Raw genomic sequence first — 24,076 nt, 5'->3', positions numbered from 1 at the left:
CATCCACCAAAACAGTGTGTTTCAAAAATAACCTATTACTTCTAAATAATGATGTTTTTGATTTAAAAATCTTTCAATAAGCTTTTTATAAGTGCGGCCTCAGAGAACAGTTCATGACCCGTTTAATACTAATGCTAGAAATGTAAATGTAGACAACAAAGAAAAAGAAGATCATTTTATAATTAAATTAATTTATGTTAAATTAATTAACAGATGCTGATTGTAAAATGATTGCTCATTTCTAATCGTATTAGCCATTCATGGGCATAATATTCGAACTTTAATTTTATTCTAAGTAAATTCACGGACACACTTTAGTTCTGGTAATGAATACTAAACAGTTCACAGGTACAGACATACTGTAAATCACCCACACTGTCAGAGATCTGGTAAAAGCTGAGATGAGTTCAGGCAAGGGTAGGCTATACAGTAGCCACATCCGTGGTTTCCCGCAAGGGCAACTTTGAACTTTTACTTCTGTTGCCGCATGTTATGCAATACTCGTGGTGTTGTTTCTGTTAACCAAGCAGTTTTCACTACTTTCTGCTTTTATTTTTACTTCAATGAATTTGTTATTAAAGCCAGTACCATTATTACATGAAAGAACCAGATAAGCGTCAGTTCTAGAAACTCTATTGTAGATTAAGTCTTAAGGTTCTAACAGTCTTCAACCATCTATCAGTATTCAGTCAGTATGGAGCTCAGTCAACTTCCTCTTCTACTCTGTGAGTATTTTTTGTTGTTGTCTGTATGTATTCTTTATCTGTATGTCAGTGGATTTTATATTATGTGTATTATGACAGACACCTTTATGTTTCATGAAACTTCACTTAAGCACTGGATTTCAAAACTCATTTAGACAAAAATGTTGAATTTTTTTTGCATCTTTTCAATGTTCTATTTAATTTATCTACTTTCAATTTGGTGGACAGTAATTGCAAATACATTTATCTCAGCAGTGATGTCAACATTCAGTTGCTTATACATTGGTTAAAAAAGTACATATTTTTGGCACTTTTTTGAGTAGTTCCTTTAAAAGCGTTTTTCTTTTAAAAGAAATGTCTTTGTAAGAAATAGTGAGCAAATTGTGATCAGCATGTTGGCTTGAAGTTCCTTAAACAGTTCTCTCTGCAATGGCAAAATCTGTCAAATTCGTCTGCACTCATATGAATATAGCTGTCACATTGTTAATGTGTTTTCTGTTGTTTCCATGGACTTTTAGTTTGTTTTTCTTATTCAGTGTTTTTCTTCTTCTCTGTCATCATTTTCATTAGTTCATTTTCATCACCTGTCTAGTTTATCAGTTAATCATCCATCATCATCATCACCTGTCGTCACTCGTTATCATCTGTGTATTTAAGTTCCTGTCTTTCACCTTCAGTTGTCGGTCAATGTTTGTTTGTATATGTTATTGTGTATGGAGAGTGTTACCCTTGCCTGTACCAGTTTTGTTTAAGTTTTATTATAGTAAAAGTTTGAATTGGAACTTTGGGCCTCTGCTTGTCTTCATCCGCACCATACCCGTGACAGATTGACCGACCACCCTAAAATGGACGAGTGGGTAAAAATTTTCGTCCTGGCCAAGGAGAGCCAAGATCTCCCAGCCTTTGCCCATGGAGGGTCGTTTGAGGGAACCCGTCTGGCCAGATTTCGCGGGACCCGTGGAGGCCGCAGTAGAGGCGGTGGTCGAGATGGCCGACACCACTCTCTGCTTTGGTCACTCTTCGACCCTGGACCGTTGACGTCCAGCTCCAAGCCTCCTTCACCACTGGTCCCGTCCAGCACAGCCCAGCCCGAGACGATTCACGCCTGTCCAGCCAAGCCTGCACTTCACGCCAGTTCAGCAGAGCCCGCTGATCCTGCGCCAGAGCCCGCTGATCCTGCGCCAGAGCCCTCATCGCTGCCCAGCACAGAGCTTCCTGCACCGCTGGTCCCGTCCAGCCCAGAGCTTCCTGCACCGCTGGTCCCGTCCAGCCCAGAGCTTCCTGCACCGCTGGTCCCGTCCAGCCCAGAGCTTCCTGCACCGCTGGTCCCGTCCAGCCCAGAGCTTCCTGCACCGCTGGTCCCGTCCAGCCCAGAGCTTCCTGCACCGCTGGTCCCGTCCAGCCCAGAGCTTCCTGCACCGCTGGTCCCGTCCAGCCCAGAGCGTTCGCCGCTGGTCCCGTCCATTAATGATTATCTAAGCTATTCATTAATGATTGCCTCATTAGCAACTAATGAAGAGTCTGTCTGGTTAATATATTAGTTCATATTTTAATTGTTATTAATTAAATATGTAAGTGTGTATTAATTCCATACTACCTTATTTTATTAACTAATAGTGTTAATTAATTTGTTAATTACCACAATGAGCCAAAGCCTTATATTTCAACTTCCAGATAATACAGGTAAACTAATATGCATTAATACATTATTAATTACAGCATTAGTATAGTGTGTCAATTACTACAATGTTTTTGGAAACCAGTGTTTAATAAACAGCTTTTATAAACTCTAGTGATGGTCATTAATGATTAATTAATCATTAGCTAACAATCATTATGTTGTGACTTTACTTGTTGAGGCACATCATTATTAACTCATCATCTAGTAATTGCAGTAATTGACACACTACTAATGCTGTCATTAATAATGTATTAATGCATATCAGGCTCATTGTGGTAATTAACAAATGAATGAACACTATTAGTTAATAAAATAAGTGATTATGGAATTAATCCACAATTACATATTTAATTAATAACAATTCATATATGAACTAATATATTAACCAGACAGACTCTTCATCAGTTGCTAATGAGGCAATCATTAATTAATAGCTTAATCATTAGTAATACATTAATTCAGTATTATCTGTGCATTAGTTAAGCATGAATTAATGCTTATGTGCACCCTTATTGTAAAGTATTACCAATTTGGCTCTAGACAAAGTAGACAAACCTCACGAGAAATATGAACATTTGAGCTTATAATGGTGTTTCACAAGCAAAGAAGAAAATAGGCTACTGTTATAATATGTCTGATGTATAAAAAGCAGATCAGCTCACACTGTAATGAGTTTTTCTCTTTGTGTTTTTAGTGCTGATTTTAAACATCCACTCTGGACACACTGAAGGTGATTATATTTGATTTATATTTTTCATCAACACTTTCAACTGTTTCAAGCTGATAAATATTCATCTTACATTTGTAGGACTAAATACACCTTATTGCCTATTTAACAACGTTGCCTTTTTAACATCGTCATTCTATTATTCACAAATGTTGTCTATAACGTTGCTGAAGTCTTGAGATAGAACAGATGATTTCTGTTTCTGAAGTCTAATATGTTAATTGTTTTTCACAACCACTGTCAATTTTCATGGCCGCCCACTAGCCATTTACAGCTTAACAAAGTTGACGTGTCATTAAAAAATTGTAAGTCACGAATGATGCATGCATCTCTGTAACACTTTTTTTCATATAAAAAAAAAAATGGTTGTAGTCCTCATTGGTTTGGTGACAGCAACACCTACTGGTCAGAAACAATAGTATACTAGTATATCTAACATCAACATTTTTGGAGCACAACACTAAAGTCTAACCTGATCAAGTATGTTTTGCAATCAAGAAACCATATTCATACATTAAAAAACAGCATATTGTTTTCATTGTGAATTGTTATCGTTTTACAGAAATACCAAAACCCAAAGTGACCATTAAACCTGATCAGCATGTATTCAGAGGAGAGACAGTCACTCTCAGATGTGACATATATGATGGAGGAGTCACTAGCTGGCGGTACAACTGGTATAAAGATGGTTTAACCAGTGTTTCCAGTGAACGACAAGAACACACATTCAGTTCTGTTTCTGAGTATAACGCAGGTAAATACTTCTGTTATGGGACAGAGACTAAAGGATCACGCAGCTCACAACACAGTGATGAAGTTACACTGACAGTATCAGGTGAGTTTGAGTATCACTTCATAAACACAGAAGTTTAACATGTTATTAATGTTATAGATACAAATAATAAAGAAATAGAGGAGGTAGATGAGTTTAACTTTTTAGGTATTGTTTTAGACTCACAACTTAAGTTTGACAAACATATAAAAAAGCTCACAAAAATGGTAAGGATTAATCTAAATAGTTTCAGACTTATTAGAACATATATTTCAATTGAGGCAGCACATCTTTTTATGCATGCAATGATCTTGTCCCGCATTTCATACTGTATTACAGTTTGGACTCAAACAAGTGATTCCTTAATTAAAAAAATTGAAATGTTGTATAATCGAGCTATAAAAATAATGGATAAAAAGCCAATTCGATGGCATCACTGCAATGTTTTAAAAAAAATTGAATATGCTAAGTTTTATAAATTTAAAAAACCTGTCATATATAAAATTAATTTTTAAATGTTTGCACAATAAGGCACCATCTGTTTTATGTAAATTGTTAAAGAGACAGGATGATACAAGTAGAATCACTAGGAGTTCGGCAGGTGGGAATTGTAGGATTACTTTTCGTAGGACTACACAAGGGCAAAGAGCCTTTTCTGTTCAGGGCTCCAAACTCTGGAACCTGTTGCCAAATGAGTTTAAGGAATGTCTTTTACATTGAAGGTAAAGCGGTGGTTCAAAATAAACCAGAACTGCACGCATTTTTAAATGTAATAATTTTTGTATGTAAAAGTGTAATGTAATGTAACAAATTTTAAATTTATTTTTTATTTTTTGTTTTGTCTAGAAAAGCCTTTCTAGGGACCTGAGATGCAAATTAGCTTTCGCTATACTCTCTATGTGCAATACATATTTTCCAGCTTTGACTGGGATCATGTTTTTTGTACTGTCCCTATACAAATAAACGTATAAATAAATAAAATAAAATGAGCGATGTCTCTATTTCAGATCCCAGAGCAGTTTTAAGTGTTTCTCCTCAGAAGTGGTTGACTGAAGGAGATCCAGTGACTCTGATCTGTGAGGTTAACGGCTCCTCTACAGGCTGGACATTCAGCTGGTTCACTGAAACTGTCTCATCAGGTCAGTTATAATGTCCTTTATCTGATAACATCTAAATTAACTGGGTTTATTCAGGTCAATATGACTTAATCAACCTGACTAAAGATGACATCAATAACATTCTACCACAAACTCTTGCAATTGGCTAATAGTGCCAGTGTTTACACATTGGAAATCAACAAATGACTTATATTTATCTCTGCATATGAGGCTGGGCTAGGAGACAGAACTGTGACATTTACAAAAGTTATATTAGCTTTTAACGGTCTGATTAGGTAGAATTACATCTTTAAGATTACATCCTAACATTCTCACTTTATACAGGGAGCAGGAATGGTTATGACCTCCTCTCAGACAGCAGCAGAGGATCTGGAGGAAAATACACTGTCAGTTCTGCAGATCTAAATCACACTGGAGTTTATGTGTGCAGAGCAGAGAGAGATAAAACAGCCGTTTACTCAACATACAGCAACACACAACCACTGTGGGTCACTGGTGAGTATTTTTTTAAAAGAGAGTTTTGAAACTCAAATATAACACTTCCATATTATAGCTGTAATTGTCTTGTCAGGTGTTTCTCCTCCAGTGTCTCTGATCATCAGTCCCAGCAGAACTCAACACTTCACATCTGTCTCTCTCTCTCTGAGCTGTGAGGACCAGAGTAACTCTGATGGATGGACAGTGAGAAGATACACAGACAGCGGGGGGCTGGAAGATTGTTCATCATCAGCGTGGAGATCACAAACAGGATCTACATGTACAATCAGATCCACTGTCCCATCAGACACTGGAGTTTACTGGTGTCAGTCTGAATCTGGAGAGAACTATCACCATGTTAATATCACTATTCACAGTGAGTCTTAATTTCTGAATTTATTAATTTTACTGGTATGTTACAAACATTGCATTTGCATTAGCAGATTGGTGCAGGAAGCATTAGATCAGGGATCTTCAACCCTTTTGAAGTTTTGTCTAAAATAACTATATGTAAAAATAACTGTGTGTGTGTGTGTGTGTGTATTGACGTAATTTATTACGATTACACTGTAAATCTATTATAATAATAAATGGTCAGGGCTCCAGCACCAGCACATGATTTGGTCGCACCATTTTTCTTTTTCTTTTTTTTTCTACACCATAGATTAATCAATGATTGCTGATGAATAGTTGTCTCAATCTTTTCAATTTAATATGACTTATGACTTATTAGGAATTCAGGTTTTCAATAAGCCAGCTCGAGCATTTCCGGTGAACATTTTGTTCACTGTACATCCACACAAAACCATCAATTATGGTTGACTTTTTAATGTTGTATTTATATTTTAATGCCGTTATCACACTTACCTAATTTGCCATTAAAGCAGTTTTATTGATTGCAATAAAGACTTGAAGCTAATGTGAACGTTGGAATAAGAATCGTGATGCCTGTAAATCGACATGCACACGCAAAAAATGTTCAGCACTTCAAATGTTATTTTTAACGTGATGACCAAAAACTATAAATATATACCAATAAATATTATAAAATAAAAATAAACTGTCAAAGTGAAGTATCAGGTATTCACAAAAGTCTCATGAAAAACAGTAACTGTCAGTCAGTGCAGCGCTGCCAGCACAAGCTCACTGATTTCAGCACACTTGTGAAAACTTATTTGTTCAATAAATTTAACTAAAGCACTTTCTAATCTTTTTCGTTTTCAAACGAAAGTGTGAATGATGATCGAATTTAGCTGAGGAACACGTCTTTTATGTTTTATGTCGTCTTACATTTGAATAACTAAATGAATGGTAGGTCTGACTATTTAAGTGGCTATAGTATTGTACTGAACATCTTTATTAACTTAAAAAGAGGTTTAGCTGGATTCTATGGAGGACAGAGGGTACATCACACCACCTGCTTTAATTGAAAAATATTACTTTATTGACAATTTCATTTAGAAAAATATAACCATTATGTAAAAGAGCATTTGAAGTTCAACGAACAGTTAGGTTACTCGGTACGCTCACTAGGACAAAACGGCGATACACAAGTGAAACTCCCAAAACGTCACTCCACTTCACTCTAGTGGTTATCCTCAGGCCAGCACGGCACAATAGAAATCGTGATCACACAGCAATCAGTTTATCAAGTGGAAAAATCAGCACGTCCCCAGTCCAGCGTACACGAATGATAATGTCCGTACAACGTCTAAAGCTCCAAGTACAGCACCGTTCCTGGAATATGTGGCCAGCGCTCCTACACCCCTAGTCCCACTATTGTCTAACACAGATACAATCGATCTAGCTAGCTATCTTCGTTGCCGGACAAACCCTAATGGTCTCGAGCAACACAAAGCATCCCCGTTCCTTTCCCGAGCACGACAAGCCAGTCATGTTCACCACCCCTGGATGGCCACTCGATCAAAGTATATCATGTGCTGTTGTTGAGCTGTTTAGCCTTCACTGTGGGTGAGGCTGATGATTACATCGCCACTCAACCACCGCCTGAATGTCTTCAGGTCATACCTGCCGAGCCAGAGACTGTTCACGCCATGTCAGCAACGCCTGAGAATTTGCCGCCGGTTCCTGAGCCCGATTCAGCCCACAAGCCAGCTCCAGGGTCTCATCCCGCCGAGACCAGCCTTCCCGGGTCTCGTCCTGCCAAAACCATCCTTTCAGAGTCTCTTACAATCGAGACCACCCTTCCAGAGTCTCGTCCCGTCAAGACCACCCTTCCAGAGTCTCGTCCCGTCAAGACCACCCTTCCAGAGTCTCGTCCCGTCAAGACCACCCTTCCAGAGTCTCGTCCCGTCAAGACCACCCTTCCAAAGTCTCGTCGCGTCAAGACCACCCTTCCAGAGTCTCGTCCCGTCAAGACCACCCTTCCAGAGTCTCGTCCTGTCAAGACCACCCTTCCAGAGTCTCGTCCCGTCAAGACCACCCTTCCAGAGTCTCGTCCCGTCAAGACCACCCTTCCAGAGTCTCGTCCTGTCAAGACCACCATTCCAGAGTCTCATCCCGTCAAGACCATCCTTTCAGAGTCTCTTACAATCGAGACCACCCTTCCAGAGTCTCGTCCCGTCAAGACCACCCTTCCAGAGTCTCGTCCCGTCAAGACCACCCTTCCAGAGTCTCGTCCCGTCAAGACCACCCTTCCAGAGTCTCGTCCTGTCAAGACCACCCTTCCAGAGTCTTGTCCCGTCAAGATCACCCTTCCAGAGTCTCGTCCTGTCAAGACCACCCTTCCAGAGTCTCGTCCCGTCAAGACCACCCTTCCAGAGTCTCGTCCTGTCAAGACCACCCTTCCAGAGTCTCGTCCCGTCAAGACCACCCTTCCAGGGTCTCGTCCCGTCAAGACCACCCTTCCAGAGTCTCGTCCTGTCAAGACCACCCTTCCAGAGTCTCGTCCCGTCAAGACCACCCTTCCAGAGTCTCGTCCCGTCAAGACCACCCTTCCAGAGTCTCGTCCTGTCAAGACCACCCTTCCAGAGTCTCGTCCCGTCAAGACCACCCTTCCAGGGTCTCGTCCCGTCGAGACCACCCTTCCAGAGTCTCGTCCCGTCGAGACCACCCTTCCAGAGTCTCGTCCCGTCGAGACCACCCTTCCTGAGCTTTTTCATGTCGAGATCACCCTTCCTGAGCTTCTTCACGTCATGCCTTTCAAGTCTGAGATTCTTCACGTCATGCCTGTCAAGCCTGAGCTTCTTCAAGTCATGCCTGCCCAGTCCGAGCTTCACATCACGCCTGAGCCCTTGTCTCCGGTCAAGATAGCCGCCACCACGCCTGAGAATCCATCTCCGGCAAAGATGGCTGCACCCTCGCCATCCGAGCCCTCAACCAGAATGGCCGCCACCACCTCAGAGCCTATTTCTGTCCCAGGGCCTGTTCCTACTCTAAGACCTGTTCCTGAGTCTGCCCTGGCCGCCTGATCTGCAGGCTCTGCCCTGGCCGCCCGAACTGCAGTCAGACTCCCTGGAGTCTGCATACCCTGCTCACCCTTCGGATGAAGACTCCTGGAGTTTCTCTACAGGCAAGCACGTTCACTATACTGCGGAGATGACGAGTCAGCAACGTCAACTTCATCTTTGCAGTCAACACTCACTACTTTATTAATAAACATTATTATTAAACAATTAAAATTTCTCTTTGCTATTTTTTCCTCACATTCATTATCATTAGGCTACATTTGCCAGTGCTTTGTGCGTGCACTTAAGCGCGAAGCATATACTCCACCCCCCAGTGGCCTTTATGAGTCTTTGAGTCTGTAAAATATCAACAAACTGGAAAAATAAACCAAAGTTTTTTAGATTTCATAATATTGGTATCGAAAAAATTATCGTTTATCAAATTATCAAATTTAGAGATGTTAAAATGGGGCTGATGTGATCATATTTCTAGGATATAGTAAGGGAGCTCCTAGAGCCTGTGTGACATCTATCCAAAGCATTATGATAATCTAGTATTGAGGTCATGAACATTTCACCATTATACAGCATATGTCATATTTTGGCAACATTTCTAGGCGAAAAAAAGACTGTTAACACTGACAATGGGTTTATCAAAAGAAAGATTGCTATCAAACATAACACCCACGTTCTTAACTTTAGAAGACAATGTAACCGTTTGGTCCAATAAATATATGAGGAAATATACAGTTGAGTGTCGTCAGCAAAACAGTGAAAGCTTCCCAACGCAGTCAGCTATTCTGACTATTTGTAAATATTGCATGTCTCCTGTGTTTCTGTAGTTGGTGTGATTCTGGAGAGTCCTGTTCATCCTGTGAATGAAGGAGACAATCTGACTCTACGCTGTTTTTATCCATATATAAGCCCACCAAAACTCAGAGCTGATTTTTATAAAGATGGATCACTCATCCAGAAACAAACTACAGAGATGATCATTCCTTCTGTCTCAAAGTCACAAGAGGGTTTCTACTACTGCAAACACCCAGAGAGAGGAGAGTCTCCCAAGAGCTGGATCTCAGTCAGAGGTGAATCAAGGCAAGGCAAGTTTATTTATATAGCACATTTCATACACTATGGCAATTCAAAGTGATTTATAGAAAGGAATTACAATTATCACAAAATAAAAGCAAGGAAAATTAAAAAAGTTATAAAAAAATTAAAAGAGATATATGGTACAGTTATAAAAATGAATTAAAAGAGTAAAAAGATGTTACATACAGTAGATATACTTCTCACCTTGGCAAAACACCGGTGTACCATATTTTTCACAACTCCCAGTTTTACTCTGATATTTTCCCATGGTGATTACACTGTGTCTTTCGGTGCGTTTACATGATGCATAATGAGATTATAATGAGATTTTGTCAATATTGCGAATAAACTTTACCTCATGAACGCAATACTTCGATCAAACTGATGTGTTTAAGCTCATAATCGTAGTAACCATATTCACATTAAACTATGTGGCGCATGAATTTTGAATTTAACGTGAGTAGATTAAAACAACAGTCAGTAACATGCATATGTCTGCATATCTGAGTGTGGTATAACAATACTTATAGCGAATAATCAGAATAATGAAAATTGCATGTAAACTGGAGTGAAGAGTTCTGCTTGTGTCATGTAAGCATATTACTGCATCCTTAGTTACTGATTATTAGAAATAATTGCATTGGTGCGTTGGTGCACGTGTAAATGTAGTCACTGAAACTGTGAGCTGATTTATTTTCTCATTTGCCCTCGTTCAGATAGTGCATGATAAAGTGCTTGTGTGTCTCTTTTTCAGGGTCTCAGATCCCTGTCTTCCACATACTCAGTTCTGCACTGGCAGCTTGTCCATATCTGATAGTGACGGTCGTGATCATTTACAAATGCTGCAGAATGAGAGGTAAAACACCTGAGTGATTTATTAGAAATCATAAGCAACATTAGGCTACCTATATTTAATTGGCCAATTGTGACTGCTGTCTTTTGCTTGTTCACTGGAGGTACTGTGACAATTCATTTGAATTTGTACCTTTGCTGGGAAATCAATACAGTAAAAGATGATGAACAAACCTAACTTAAGTAAAATGTTTTGTGTGTATTTAACAGTTATATCTGTTGAAGAAGAAGAAGAAACTTCCATCTGATATTAAACCATAAAAACTTCCATGCTTCCTGGAATCACTCAATATCTCATTCACAAGCTTGGGCAGAGCGTGCTTACTGTAAAGAAAACACACTAAAACTGTGTTTTAGTGACAACAGCTAATGTTTCTTCTTTTAAAATACAGAACTAATGCTGATTTAAAAAAATTATAATAATCTGGCGCTGTTTGATGTTAATTCTTGCAGTGTGTTACTTGTAGTCAGAATAAAATAACTATGACCTATGTAGCTATACCATCTACATCAATTATTACAGTTAGCATATGCAGATAAAAAGAATACTCCCACATTTGAATCAATTCCTGAACATGCATTTATTTTCTATCCAAAGCCAATGACTTCACATGTGATTTTTTTTGTTTTGGTTCTGACTGGTGTGTGAAAATGTTGCATACTAGTGGTTTCTGAATGTAAATATGAGTTTAATGTGTAATGTAAGTAATGGCAATAGCAAGCACCACTAATTAAATTTCTTATGTGTTATGTGTTAAGTCTCGTTCTGCATTAAAAAGGAATAAAACAAAATCTGAAGACCATTGGTGTATGTTTCTTTTCACACTGCATGAGGTTTATTTTGCATCAAGGCACCATCAACTAGAAATTTGCTTGGTGTATCCAGAGGAATCTTTGCTGTTGGAGAAGATAAATTTCAGTGGTTTTCTTTTTTCTCCATTGGGAGAAATTGTGGAATCGTTTATGTTCATATGGTTTTGGATCGCATCATGTGAGAAACTACGAGCTGTGCGGAGTACCTTGCAGTCATCTCCTGTGCTACCAGGAAGTCCAGGAAAAATTCAGGAAGTCAGCCTAAATTTGACCAGTGTATAGGCTCTCCCCTATTACATAATCATAAACCCCTACTCTTTTTCCGAAGGACATCCTGGGATTTTTTAATGACCACAGAGAATCAGGACCTTGGTTTAACGTCTCACCATAAGGAAGGCGCTCTTTTGACAGTATTGTCCCCGTCACTATACTGGGGCGTTAGGATCCACACAGACTACAGGGTCAGCGCCTCCTGCTGGCCTCACTAGACAACAAGACAACCGTAGGGTGTTTATTTATCAATCCCATAATTCATAGTTCATCAGAGTGTGTTATTGTCTTCATGATGAATATACTGTATGCAATGCTGTGAGAACATTGAAAGAATTGAAGTATCATAAGTATCATACAATTATCTTTTTCCTTTTGAAACAGACTATGCTGTTGTAGGTTTTGAAACAGAGTCTTCTTTTTCTTTGGAATTTTGAAATATGATGTAAAAAGAAAGTAATTTCTGTTCCGCAATTCCTGTGAAGCTGCAATATCAATCGCCACATCACAGCACCACCAACACTACACAAAAGGGTCTGGGACATTACTTGTTGACTTGTCCAAATCATTCATCTAGCCCAAAGGAATACAGCCAGAAGACACTGTTTAACTTTGGACAATGTCAGCGCAATGTGACTTTAAATCTATTACACAAACATTCAGGCACCTGATATAAATCTGAATACAGGCTAAATGTTATTTCAGATAAAGCATTTTTAGGGAGGAACGAGTGTTAACCCAAAACATCAAAAACATGTACGCATTAGAAACTGCATGTGTGATGAAACATCAACACTGAAAGCAGAGCGCTCTTCATAGCAACCTGAAAACAGGAAGTAATACGCATCATCAGTGTGAAACAGCATATAGTTTCAGGGTTATTTATAAATAAATGGTAACACTTAAATATATAATTACACTGTAACAAGTTTATAATAAATGTTTCAAAAACATAAATAAGCCACATTTATTGAGCCCATTATTTTTTAGACATATCCCTAAGCATTAATGTAATATATGTTATGTACAATATATGTACAAACTGTTATATATAAAACCTTAATGATTTCTATCTGTGACATAGAGGCGGAGACGGTCGAATCCATTTGCAGATATTTATTAAAAGTGATGACAAACAGAGAAATAATCAGCCAGGAACTCAAATGATGTCAAGGGTAATCCAGAATCGAAGTCAAACAGGCAAAGTTCAGAGGCAGGCAGCAAAGGTTCACAAAACGAGTTCAGAGTCCAAGTTCAAACACACGAGATCAAATCCAAGCACAGAGAAAACAAGGGTTACACACTGAGACAGAGGTTGGGTAAAACAATACTTCACAAATGACACAGAACAGTCCAGATAAAGGGTAGCTGAGGGTGCACAGGTGAGACTGGTGAAATCATAATTAGGTGATTAGGAAATAACGAGCATGGAGGATAATGGGAAATGAAGTCCTAGTATGCAGGAGAGAGGGATCTAGTGAAACCAGGAGGAGGCGTTGTCGTGCGTTCCGTGAGAGCGGGAGAGGGCGTCAGCTTTGACGTTCTGGGAGCCTGGTCTGTAAGTAATCCTGAAATCAAATCTTGAGAAAAACAGTGACCAGCGAGCCTGGCGGGAATTGAGACGTTTGGCTGACCTGATATACTCCAGATTCCTATGATCCGTGAGCACTGTGAATGATTGACGGGTTCCCTCCAGCCAGTGTCTCCACTCCTCAAAGGCGGTCTTCATGGCCAGAAGTTCGCGGTCACCCACGTCATAATTTCTTTCTGCAGAATTGAGTTTGCGAGAATAGAAGGCACAAGGAAACATCTTAGCTGGCTCACCATGCCGTTGTGACAACACTGCCCCCACACCTGTGCTAGATGCATCTACTTCCACGATGAATTCCTTTTCTGGATCAGGGTGATGGGGAATAGGAGCAGAAGTGAACCACTCCTTGAGTTGAGCAAAGGCCTCAGTACAAACCGATGTCCACTTGAAACATTTACCTCCCCCTCGAAGCAGTGATGTGAGAGGAGCTGCAATCACACTGAAGTTGCGGATGAATCTGCGGTAAAAGTTAGAAAAGCCCAGGAAGCACCGTAGCTCTTTAACCGAGGCTGGCTGGGGCCAGTTAATTACTGCTCTGACCTTGTTGTCATCCATAAGGACACCGTCCGCACTGATGACATAGCCCAGGAAGGAGATGCGTGTGATGAAATTCGCACTTGGACAGCTTGGCAAAGAGTTGATTCTCAATCAGGCGCCTGAGAACTGCACGAACATCCTGGACATGCTCTTCAAGGGAATCAGAGAAAATCAGAATGTCATCAATGTACACAATCACTTTACGATGCAACTTGTCCCGGAAAGTCTCATTAACAAAAGCCTGGAAAACGGAAGGACTATTGGACAGGCCGAAAGGCATTACCCTGTATTCATAGTGCCCGGATGTAGGCGAAAACGCCGTCTTCCATTCATCTCCACTCCGTATACGAATCAGGTTGTAAGCATTCCTTAGATCCAGCTTGGTAAAATAGCGGGCAGTGCGGAGCATCTCCAAAACTGCTGGGACTAGAGGAAGAGGATAGCGATACTTGACTGTTACCTCGTTAAGACCACGATAATCTATGCATGGCCGAAGACCCCCGTCCTTCTTTACGAAAAAGAATCCAGCGGAGGCCGGGGACGTCGAGGTAGTAATGAAACCCTTTGCCAGCTGTTCGTCAATGTACACCTTCATAGCCTCCGTCTCGGGTTGTGACAGCGGGTAAACTCTTCCGCGTGGAATTACAGCCCCTGGTAAAAACTCAATAGCACAGTCACCAGCGCGATGAGCAGGAAGTTGGGAAGCCTCAGTTTCGCTGAAAGCCAGAGCGAGGTCATGATATTCAGAGGAAATTTTCCGAAAACCCACTCCCTTAAGGGAAGTGTTGTGGAGTTCAATTCCTTGGACAGCAGCACTGCAATTGATCTGGCAAAATTCAGACCACCGGGAGATTTTCCCCTCAGACCATGAAATTTGGGGGTTACGTCTCTCCAGCCATGGAAGTCCTAGAATTACTGGATGTCCGGGTGAATGAATTGTGAAGAATTGGATGGTTTCAGTGTGCTGTTTCCCAAAGCCTAGCGTGAGGGGTTGGGTGATGTACTGAACCACTCCGTACTGGAGAGAGTACGCTCAAGAGGACTGGATCTAAGAGGTGTGAGTCGGGCGCGTAACAAGTTGTCCAGGCGGATAGCAAGCTCCATAATTTGATTTAGAGTTTTACCGTCGTCGCGACATGCCAGTTCTCCTTGGAGGTTCGGGTTAAGTCCCTTGCGATAAATGAGCTTGAGGGGTTCCTCCGTCCATCCAGTTTGGGCAGCCAGGGTACGGAAAGAGAGCGTGTAGTCCGCTGCGGTCGAATTCCCCTGGCATAACGTGAGCAGCAGTTCACCTGGATCCTTTCCTCCCACTGAGTGCTCGAAAACCTCTCTAAATTGAGTCAGAAATTCGTTATAAGATGGGAAAGAGAGCTGACCGCCATACCAGAGTGCAGTGGCCCATTCCATGGCTCGACCCGTGAGTAGGGAACATATGAAGGACACGCGGCTTCCATCAGTGGAGTAGGACTGTGGCTGCTGGTCAAAATACAAACTGCACTGCAACAGGAATCCCTTACAAGCAGAGGGTGAGCCATCAAATTTCTCTGGGTGCGATAATTTGGGTTGAAAGAAGTTGTTACTCACGACAGGTGGTGCAGTAGGATGATAAGGTTGATCCACAGTCGCGTCGGGCTGCGATAGGGATTGAACAGTTCTTGCGAGCTTCTCTGTGAGAGCGGTTAATTTGACCAGCTGTTGCTGATGAGCAGTGAGAACATTAGCTTGATTAGATACCTCGGAGGTCAGTCAACTGAGATCTGCTGGATCCTGATGTGGTGAAGTATTCTGTGACGTAGAGGCGGAGACGGTCGAATCCATTTGCAGATATTTATTAAAGGTGATGACAAACAGAGAAATAATCAGACAGGAACTCAAATGATGTCAAGGGTAATCCAGAATCGAAGTCAAACAGGCAAAGTTCAGAGGCAGGCAGCAAAGGTTCACAAAACAAGTTCAGAGTCCAAGTTCAAACACACGAGATCAAATCCAAGCACAGAGAAAACAAGGGTTACACACTGAGACAGAGGTTGGGTAAAACAATACTTCACAAATGACAGAGAACAGAACAGTCCAGACAAAGGGTAAAAGAGGGTGCACAGGTGAGACTGGTGAAATCATAATTAGGTGATTAGGGAATAACGAGCATGGAGGATAATGGGAAATGAAGTCCTAGTATGCAGGAGAGAGGGATCTAGTGAAACCAGGAGGAGGCGTTGTCGTGCGTTCCGTTCCGTGACACTATCAGGCGCTTCATGTGGGGGCTAACATCATAGGATCATTTTATGTATTTTGTTATAAATAATTCACTTTGTTTTAATTCATTTTTTAAATGTTTTTAAATTGTATGAATTAAAAAGCTTGTAAACACTTTTCATCACAAGAAAAATTAAATGTAAGTATTATGCAAATATTTAACCATGAATCTTAATTTCATTTTATATTTAAAAAAAAAAGACCTCTCAGTGTCAGCAAGGGCAGGGGGCTGGACTGCACTCACAAAACTCTTAGAGGCACTTTTTCAACATTTAGAGTCAGCGAGAAAGACACAAGACCTCGACTGGAAACAGGAAGGAGGCATTCAAATAAAAAAGCCTCACAACTTATGTTTTTTTCTAGATAGTGAGAGAAGAGTGAAGAGTCTAGCCCTGCATGGAAACAGAAGATAGTTGGTGAGGAGCTTGAAGAAAGACGACTTTTGAAGAGTCTCAAGAACTTTCTTGCATGGAATTGATCAGGATCAGATCATAAGCTGTTTTCATTTATTTTTTAATTTGTAAGTCACTTTCACTCTTTGACCATGAGGAACATGTATCTGCTGAGTTTGGGTGAGTCGCACTTTTTCTTTTTAGGGTTGATTCCACAGATCAGTGTAGAGACAGATGTTTGTATGGAGCCACTGTGTGGTTTTGCTAACTTTTTTTGTGTGCTAAAAACAAGGACTGCAAACACTGCCATGAACCTTCAAAGACACTGAAATAGTAAAATCACAATATATTGTGAGTTCAGTATGGGATGTTGTGGGACAATCATAAGTGAAACTGGGTGTTGTTTAGCTCAAAGTTAAAAGGTGAGTTCAGCCAAATATGACAAATCTGTCATTATTAACTCAACAAAATGGTTCAACTATCATAGGGTTCTTGACTAAACTTGAAAGAACTCTTTATGCCAAAAACTTTCTATATAAAGAGACATGTCTTAATTGTTTGTATAATACATATAAATGTATTATATGTTACATTAATCTGGTGTCTAACATTGTCTGGTGCTTACACATGAGCAAGACCACAAGGTTATGGTGGAGTCACCACTGTGGGTTGTAAAACTTATTTTTTAAGAGTCTTCTGTGTGACAGTGTCGGTCTGAGTGCTGGTTGTTTAAGTTAAATCTGTTACTTACAGTATTGCACAGCGCCTCGACCAGAGCACTCATACTTCCTGAATCGCCATCATCCTAATGCAACAGCATTAGATGAATAGAATATATAATTTATATATATATAATAATAATAATAATTTGTTACATTTATATAGCGCTTTATCTGAGACCTCAAAACGCTTTACATAGAAGGGGGGGAAACTCCTCAACCTCCACCAATGTGCAGCATCCACTTGGATGATGCGACGGCAGCCATATTGCGCCAGAACGCCTACCACACACCAGCTTACTGGTGGAGAGGAGACAGTGATGAAGCCAATCAGTGTATGGGGATGATTAGGAGGCTATGATGGACAGAGGCCAATGGGCAAATTTGGCCAGGATGCCAGGGTTACTCCCCTACTCTTTTTCGAAGGACATCCTGGGATTTTTAATGACCACAGAGAGTCAGGTCCTCGGTTTAACGTCTCATCCGAAGGAAGGCGCTCTTTTGGCAGTAGGCTATAGGGTGCTTCTCAATATCCCTCCTCGTCTCCTCGCTCCTCCGTCCTCCATCCTATGACCCGGAAACCGATCGAGCTCAGCCATCTTGAAGGACATCTCAATTCTCTAATTGCACCGTGAGGAGGCGAGGATCGAGGAGTGAGGAGGCTTCCAGAGGAGCTATGAGTGAGGATACACAGGTGTATCCTATGCGGAAGTGTTTTATTGACTTAACGTGACGCACGTGTAAATTCTCCTCCCCCTTTACATCGGTCACAATAATTTTATAGTTATATAATTTTATTGCAGTTTATATAAACCACACGTCACATATTTCAACAGGGTATCTTGCTTTATTATTATTTATTAAATAACCAAACTTCAACAACATAAGTGCAGATCTTTTTAGCGCTGCGGATGACGCTGTAAAGTGACGCTCGAGTGATCAAGTATTCCAATGTAGAAAAAAGCTTTCATTCGATTCCTCCATCCTCATTTCCTTTCCTTGCACCCTTCCCTCGCGTCCTCCAGGGGGTGGAGCTGAGACGCGAGGAAAGGAAACGAGGAAAGGAAACGAGGATGCACAAATAAGAATTGAGAAGCACCCATAGTGTCCCCGTCACTACACTGGGGCATTAGGACCCATACAGACCACAGGGTGAGCGCCCCCTGCTGGCCTTACTAACACCTCTACCAGCAGCAACCTGGATTTCCCAGGAGTCTCCCATCCAGGTACTAACCAGGCTCAGCCCTGCTTAGCTTCAGTGGGCAACCAGTCTTGGGCTACAGGGTGATATGGCTGCTGACTTCTATTTATGTATATATATAAATGTATATATATATACTGTATACTCCTTCCAATTTTGTCTTCTCAGACTGTTTTTCCCAGTGAATAACAATTAAGCCATTAAGCCAAAAACATGGCTTAGTTTGAAATGCTTGACACTTAAATGCTCAATGGCACCAATGTTTTCAAACAGTTCATTTACAGTGATGTCCATTATTCTGAGGCCACTACTGAAAATGATTCTATTTTCTATTAAATACAAACGTTTTCATTACATAACTACTTGAAGAGTAAAAAGATGAATGGAAATGAACACAAATATCAGAATGTCTCAGTATTTTGTTCTATTTATTTGCAGGTTAATATAAAAATATACATTTTCAATGTGGTCTCAGACATTTGGACATGTGCATCAAGCTATTCACCAAAGACACTAAACGTGCAGTAACAGACACTTTTTATTTGTGTTTATAGGTCTCCTAATGGCACTGACAGAGAGCACAGCGATACCCTGCGGCGTTGGATTAACAATCAGAAGGCGAAAATGTGCAGGTATGAATACAAAGACTAACATTTGATATACATTTCTTAGAAATTCTTTTTCAAGAGCTTTAAGCAACATCATGGCCCAACATGATTTTACTTGGATTGTGCGTGTACAATACAATACTGGCCCCACACAAAAAAATAATAATAAACAATTTGATGATATTGTAGTATAAGTAATACAGGTGAAACTCAGAAAAAAAGAAGTAATATCGTGCAAAAGTTTATTTATTTCAGTAATTCAACTTAAAAAGTGAAACTAATATATTATATTATTACATGCAAAGTGAGATATTTCAAGCCTTTATTTGTTATCATTTTGATGATTATGGCTTACAGCTTATGAAAACCCCAAATTCAAAATTAAAATATTGTGAAAAGGTTTTCATAGCTGTAAGCATTCACCTTTAAAGTTGAATTACTGAAACAAATTAACTTTTGCACGATATTACAAATTTTCGAGTTTCACCTGTATATGATTTAAAAAATAGCTGCAAATTATATTGCAGATAGGACATATTTATGTACTGAATCTGCAGTCATTAATAAACTGTAACCAAAAAAAGTTTTGTGGTTATTCATACATTTTCTGTCATTACTATAGATGATAATGGGTGTGATTCTACTCCAAACATTTGTGGAAAAAATGCAACATGTATCAATACACCTGGAAGTTACTACTGTCATTGTGAAGGAGGGTTCACACCAACTCAAAATTTCACACAAACAAATGCAGCTGTTTGCCAAGGTAAAGAGAGCTTGATATGATACATCTCATACATGACCTCTGTGCAGCAGAAACAACATCTTAATCTCTGTTCTTCTCATTTCAGACATCAATGAATGTACGGATGGAAGGACTGATTGTGGTCCTAATGCAATATGTGTCAATTATGAAGGAGGTTATTCGTGCACATGTGAAACTGGTTACATTCCCAGCAATGGGAAAGAGGTGTTTATTGCAGGACAAGGAGTTCAGTGTATTGGTAAGAAACTATTAGAGCTATAGACATTTTGTGGCCAACTATTGTGAAAACAGGATGTAAATACAGGTATTTGCGCTGGCTGAAATAACATAATTTTTATTCATATCTTTCACATCTACTGCAGTCAGATTCACTCGTGTTCACTCTGAAGGAATCACTCAACATGGCTGGGCACTTGTAATGACACATTAAGGATGTTAAGAGACTAAAAGCAGGTTTAAACCATGCCCTATTGAAGTCAACAGGGTGCAAATTTTAAAAAGAGGATAACACGGTGTAGGCAATGCCGATTTTTGTCGTTGTTCTCTGTATTGACAGCACTCCAAATTTACTAAAAATTGAGCTCAATGTTAAAATTGACCGGAGTTCTCCTTTAAGTTTTAATCCAAACCAAGCCAATCTGAGAAAGCTGCGGCTGTTAAAAATACTCATTATTTCACCACAGGGTGTCAGTGTTCGTCTACACTAGTGATCGCGACGCTGAAGTGTGTGAAAACGGATGAATAACATCAGGGCCTACGAACCATGAACATATTTATTTGGATTAAATATTTGAATCACGGTAACACTTTACAATAGGGGTGCACTAATATGCATTAATTCATGCTTAACTAATGCACAGATAATCATGTGTTAATGTATGACTCATGAAGAACTAAACCATTAATTAATGATTACTGCATCCGCAACTAATAAAGATTCTATGTGGTTAATAGATTAAGTGATATATTAATTATTATTAATTAAATGTGTCATAATGTATTAATTTCTTAACATATTTGATTAACTAAGTGTAAATAATGCGTTAATTACCACTATTGGTCAAATCAATGTACTTCAACTTCCAGTTGTCTGCTTTAATTAATCATTAACTAATGATTTGCAAATGTATCATTATGTTATGACTTTACTTGTTGAGGCACATGATCATTAACTAATTGTTAAGTAATATGCCATTTATGGATTTTGACAGTTGCACATGCAGTAAATGTAATGTCAAAGAACGTGTTTTAAGGATGGGTAAGTTGGGCTGCACACAGATATCAACACACCAGAATCTGAACTCCTCAGTCAGTGTTATGAAATAGCAGAGCTCGGCCGCACGTTCTCTGTGTTCCACGACCTCAAACTTAACCTGACATATTCCTGTGCCTGAACAACAAGGTAGGCTACTGGATGCGGCAGTTCATCGGACTCAGTGAAATCGTGGTTGTAGATGGTTGGAAATTGAAATCCATGGCTTAGTGTGGATGTCAAAACCAAAATGACATTTGTTTTGTGGATGAAGGTGGAACGAACCTAATCGCAGACTGAATGCTGGTGCACAATTTATTATACAAAACAGAGAAAACAAAACCCACGAGGGGGCAAAACAAGACAACAGGTAAATAGCTTTGACTAAGACTTGACGATGACGAGGACTAAACAGTAACTAACAACAAAACAATTCTCACTAAACATATAACAGGATTCCAGACAAAGTACTCACAGAGGTATCATAAAGATAGACAGCAATGAAAGAGAGTTTGACTAGGTTTAACAATGAACCGACATAGGACAGCAAACACAAGGGGATTAAATATCTGATACTGACCGCAAAAGGGATTCAGCAGCCGAATCAGCCGCGGCCCTCTCTGAGGCGCTCATGACGGCAGGTTCGGAAACTGCACCTTCAGCAGCTGGTTCAGTAACAGTACCCTGAGTCGTAGCGGGCTCTGGGACAGCGCTTGCAGTAGCGGGCTCTGGGACAGCGCTTGCAGTAGCGGGCTCTGGGACAGCGCTTGCAGTAGCGGGCTCTGGGACAGCGCTTGCAGTAGCGGGCTCTGGGACAGCGCTTGCAGTAGCGGGCTCTGGGACAGCGCTTGCAGTAGCGGGCTCTGGGACAGCGCTTGCAGTAGCGGGCTCTGGGACAGCGCTTGCAGTAGCGGGCTCTGGGACAGCGCTTGCAGTAGCGGGCTCTGGGACAGCGCTTGCAGTAGCAGTAGCGGGCTCTGGGACAGCGCTTGCAGTAGCAGTAGCGGGCTCTGGGACAGCGCTTGCAGTAGCAGTAGCGGGCTCTGGGACAGCGCTTGCAGTAGCAGTAGCGGGCTCTGGGACAGCGCTTGCAGTAGCAGTAGCGGGCTCTGGGACAGCGCTTGCAGTAGCAGTAGCGGGCTCTGGGACAGCGCTTGCAGTAGCAGTAGCGGGCTCTGGGACAGCGCTTGCAGTAGCAGTAGCGGGCTCTGGGACAGCGCTTGCAGTAGCAGTAGCGGGCTCTGGGACAGCGCTTGCAGTAGCAGTAGCGGGCTCTGGGACAGCGCTTGCAGTAGCGGGCTCTGGGACAGCACTTGTCCTCCTCTTCTTTCTCCTAGGTCGCGTTATGGAAGTCATAGCCGGACTGGTGACCGGTTGGAGAAGCTCAGCGAGATCTGTGACTTGAGTTGGAAGGGCAGTCTCAGGCAGCGCTGACTCGGTCGAGGATGACTCCGACGGAGAATCCCACACAGTCCGTCTCCCTCGTTTGCCACGAAGATCAACGGGAGTGGAAGAGACCTCGGGAGAAGTGGAGTGGGCCTGCTCCCCTTGAGAAACGACAGCCAGGACCCGACCCTCCAGGATCACGGGCAGCTTGGCTGGTGGCGACAATACGGTGGGACCCTGCGGCTCCTCCCGGGAGAAATGATCCCAGAGTTGGGCATAATTCCTCAGGATCCACTCACCCTGGGGCGGAACTGGACAATTGACCCTCTTGTCAGTGGGAGCCGACAACCAACATTGTTTACGGAACTGGGAGGCCATTCTGTCTGCTAGGTTCTTCTTTGGTCGGTTCATTCTGTTATGTGGATGAAGGTGGAACGAACCCAATCGCAGACTGAATGCTGATGCACAATTTATTATAGACAAAACAGAGAAAACAAAACCCATGAGGGGGCAAAACAAGACAACAGGTAAATAGCTTTGACTAAGACTTGACGATGACTAAACAGTAACTAACAACAAAACAATTCTCACTAAACGTATAACAGGATTCCAGACAAAGTACTCACAGAGGTATCATAAAGATAGACAGCAACGAAAGACAGCGTTTAACAATGAACCGACACAGGACAGCAAACACAAGGGGATTAAATAGGGAGACTAATGATAACATAACAGGTGACACTGGTAAAGCAATAATGACAAAACGAGGATAACAAGGAGGGCGGGGCTATGACGAGACAACACAAGCACATGGCCCAAACAATTGGCTATGCGCTTGTACACAAAACATGGGTCTGCCATGATCCTGCCACAAGACCAGGAAAAACAAGGACATGATGGCAGAATCATGACAATATTACTTAACAGTTAGTTAATAGTCATGTGCCTCAACAAGTAAAGTCATAACATAATGATACATTTGCAAATCATTAGCTAATGATTAATTAAAGCAGACAATGCGAAGTTGAAGTACATGGCTTAACCCATTGTGGTAATTAACACATTCATTTACACTATTAGTTAATAAAATATGTTATTAAGTAATTATGACACTTTAATAACAATTCATATATTACTTAATCTATTAAACATTTAGAATCTTTATTAGTTGCGGATGCAGTAATCATTAATTAATGGTTTAGTTCTGCATGAGTCATACATTAACACATGATTATCTGTGCATTAGTTAAGCATGAATTAATGCATATTAGTGCACCCCTATTGTAAAGTGTTACCATGATTCAAATATTTAATCCAGGTAGTACGCATTTCCGTGACGAAGGCATAGCTAGTAGGCTGTAGTAACTAATAGTACTGACAGTTACTCGCGATTGAGCGGTGAACTGATGTGAATGTGCTCTATTTTTAGGGGAGGGGCCAGCGTCAGTGGCTCCAGTG

The 24,076-nt window shown here is 40.9% G+C and overlaps 1 protein-coding gene across 1 annotated transcript; it reads left to right on the top strand.

Moving 5' to 3' along the window:
* The first annotated feature begins 391 nt into the window (after window positions 1-391).
* On the top strand, window positions 392-11,632 carry LOC307010821 (Fc receptor-like protein 5). The gene is made up of 9 exons (XM_079635841.1): window positions 392-725; window positions 3,080-3,115; window positions 3,675-3,947; window positions 4,892-5,023; window positions 5,327-5,497; window positions 5,574-5,855; window positions 9,729-9,986; window positions 10,733-10,834; window positions 11,041-11,632. The coding sequence occupies exons 1-9, from the start codon at window positions 695-697 to the stop codon at window positions 11,076-11,078; spliced, it is 1,323 nt and encodes a 440-aa protein (XP_079491967.1). The 5' UTR covers window positions 392-694; the 3' UTR covers window positions 11,079-11,632.
* The last annotated feature ends 12,444 nt before the right edge of the window (window positions 11,633-24,076 follow it).

This window comes from Phoxinus phoxinus, assembly GCF_949152265.1.
Source record: "Phoxinus phoxinus genome assembly, chromosome: 1".
Lineage (NCBI taxonomy): Eukaryota > Metazoa > Chordata > Actinopteri > Cypriniformes > Leuciscidae > Phoxinus > Phoxinus phoxinus.
This window is presented reverse-complemented; position numbering and strand designations above follow the sequence as displayed.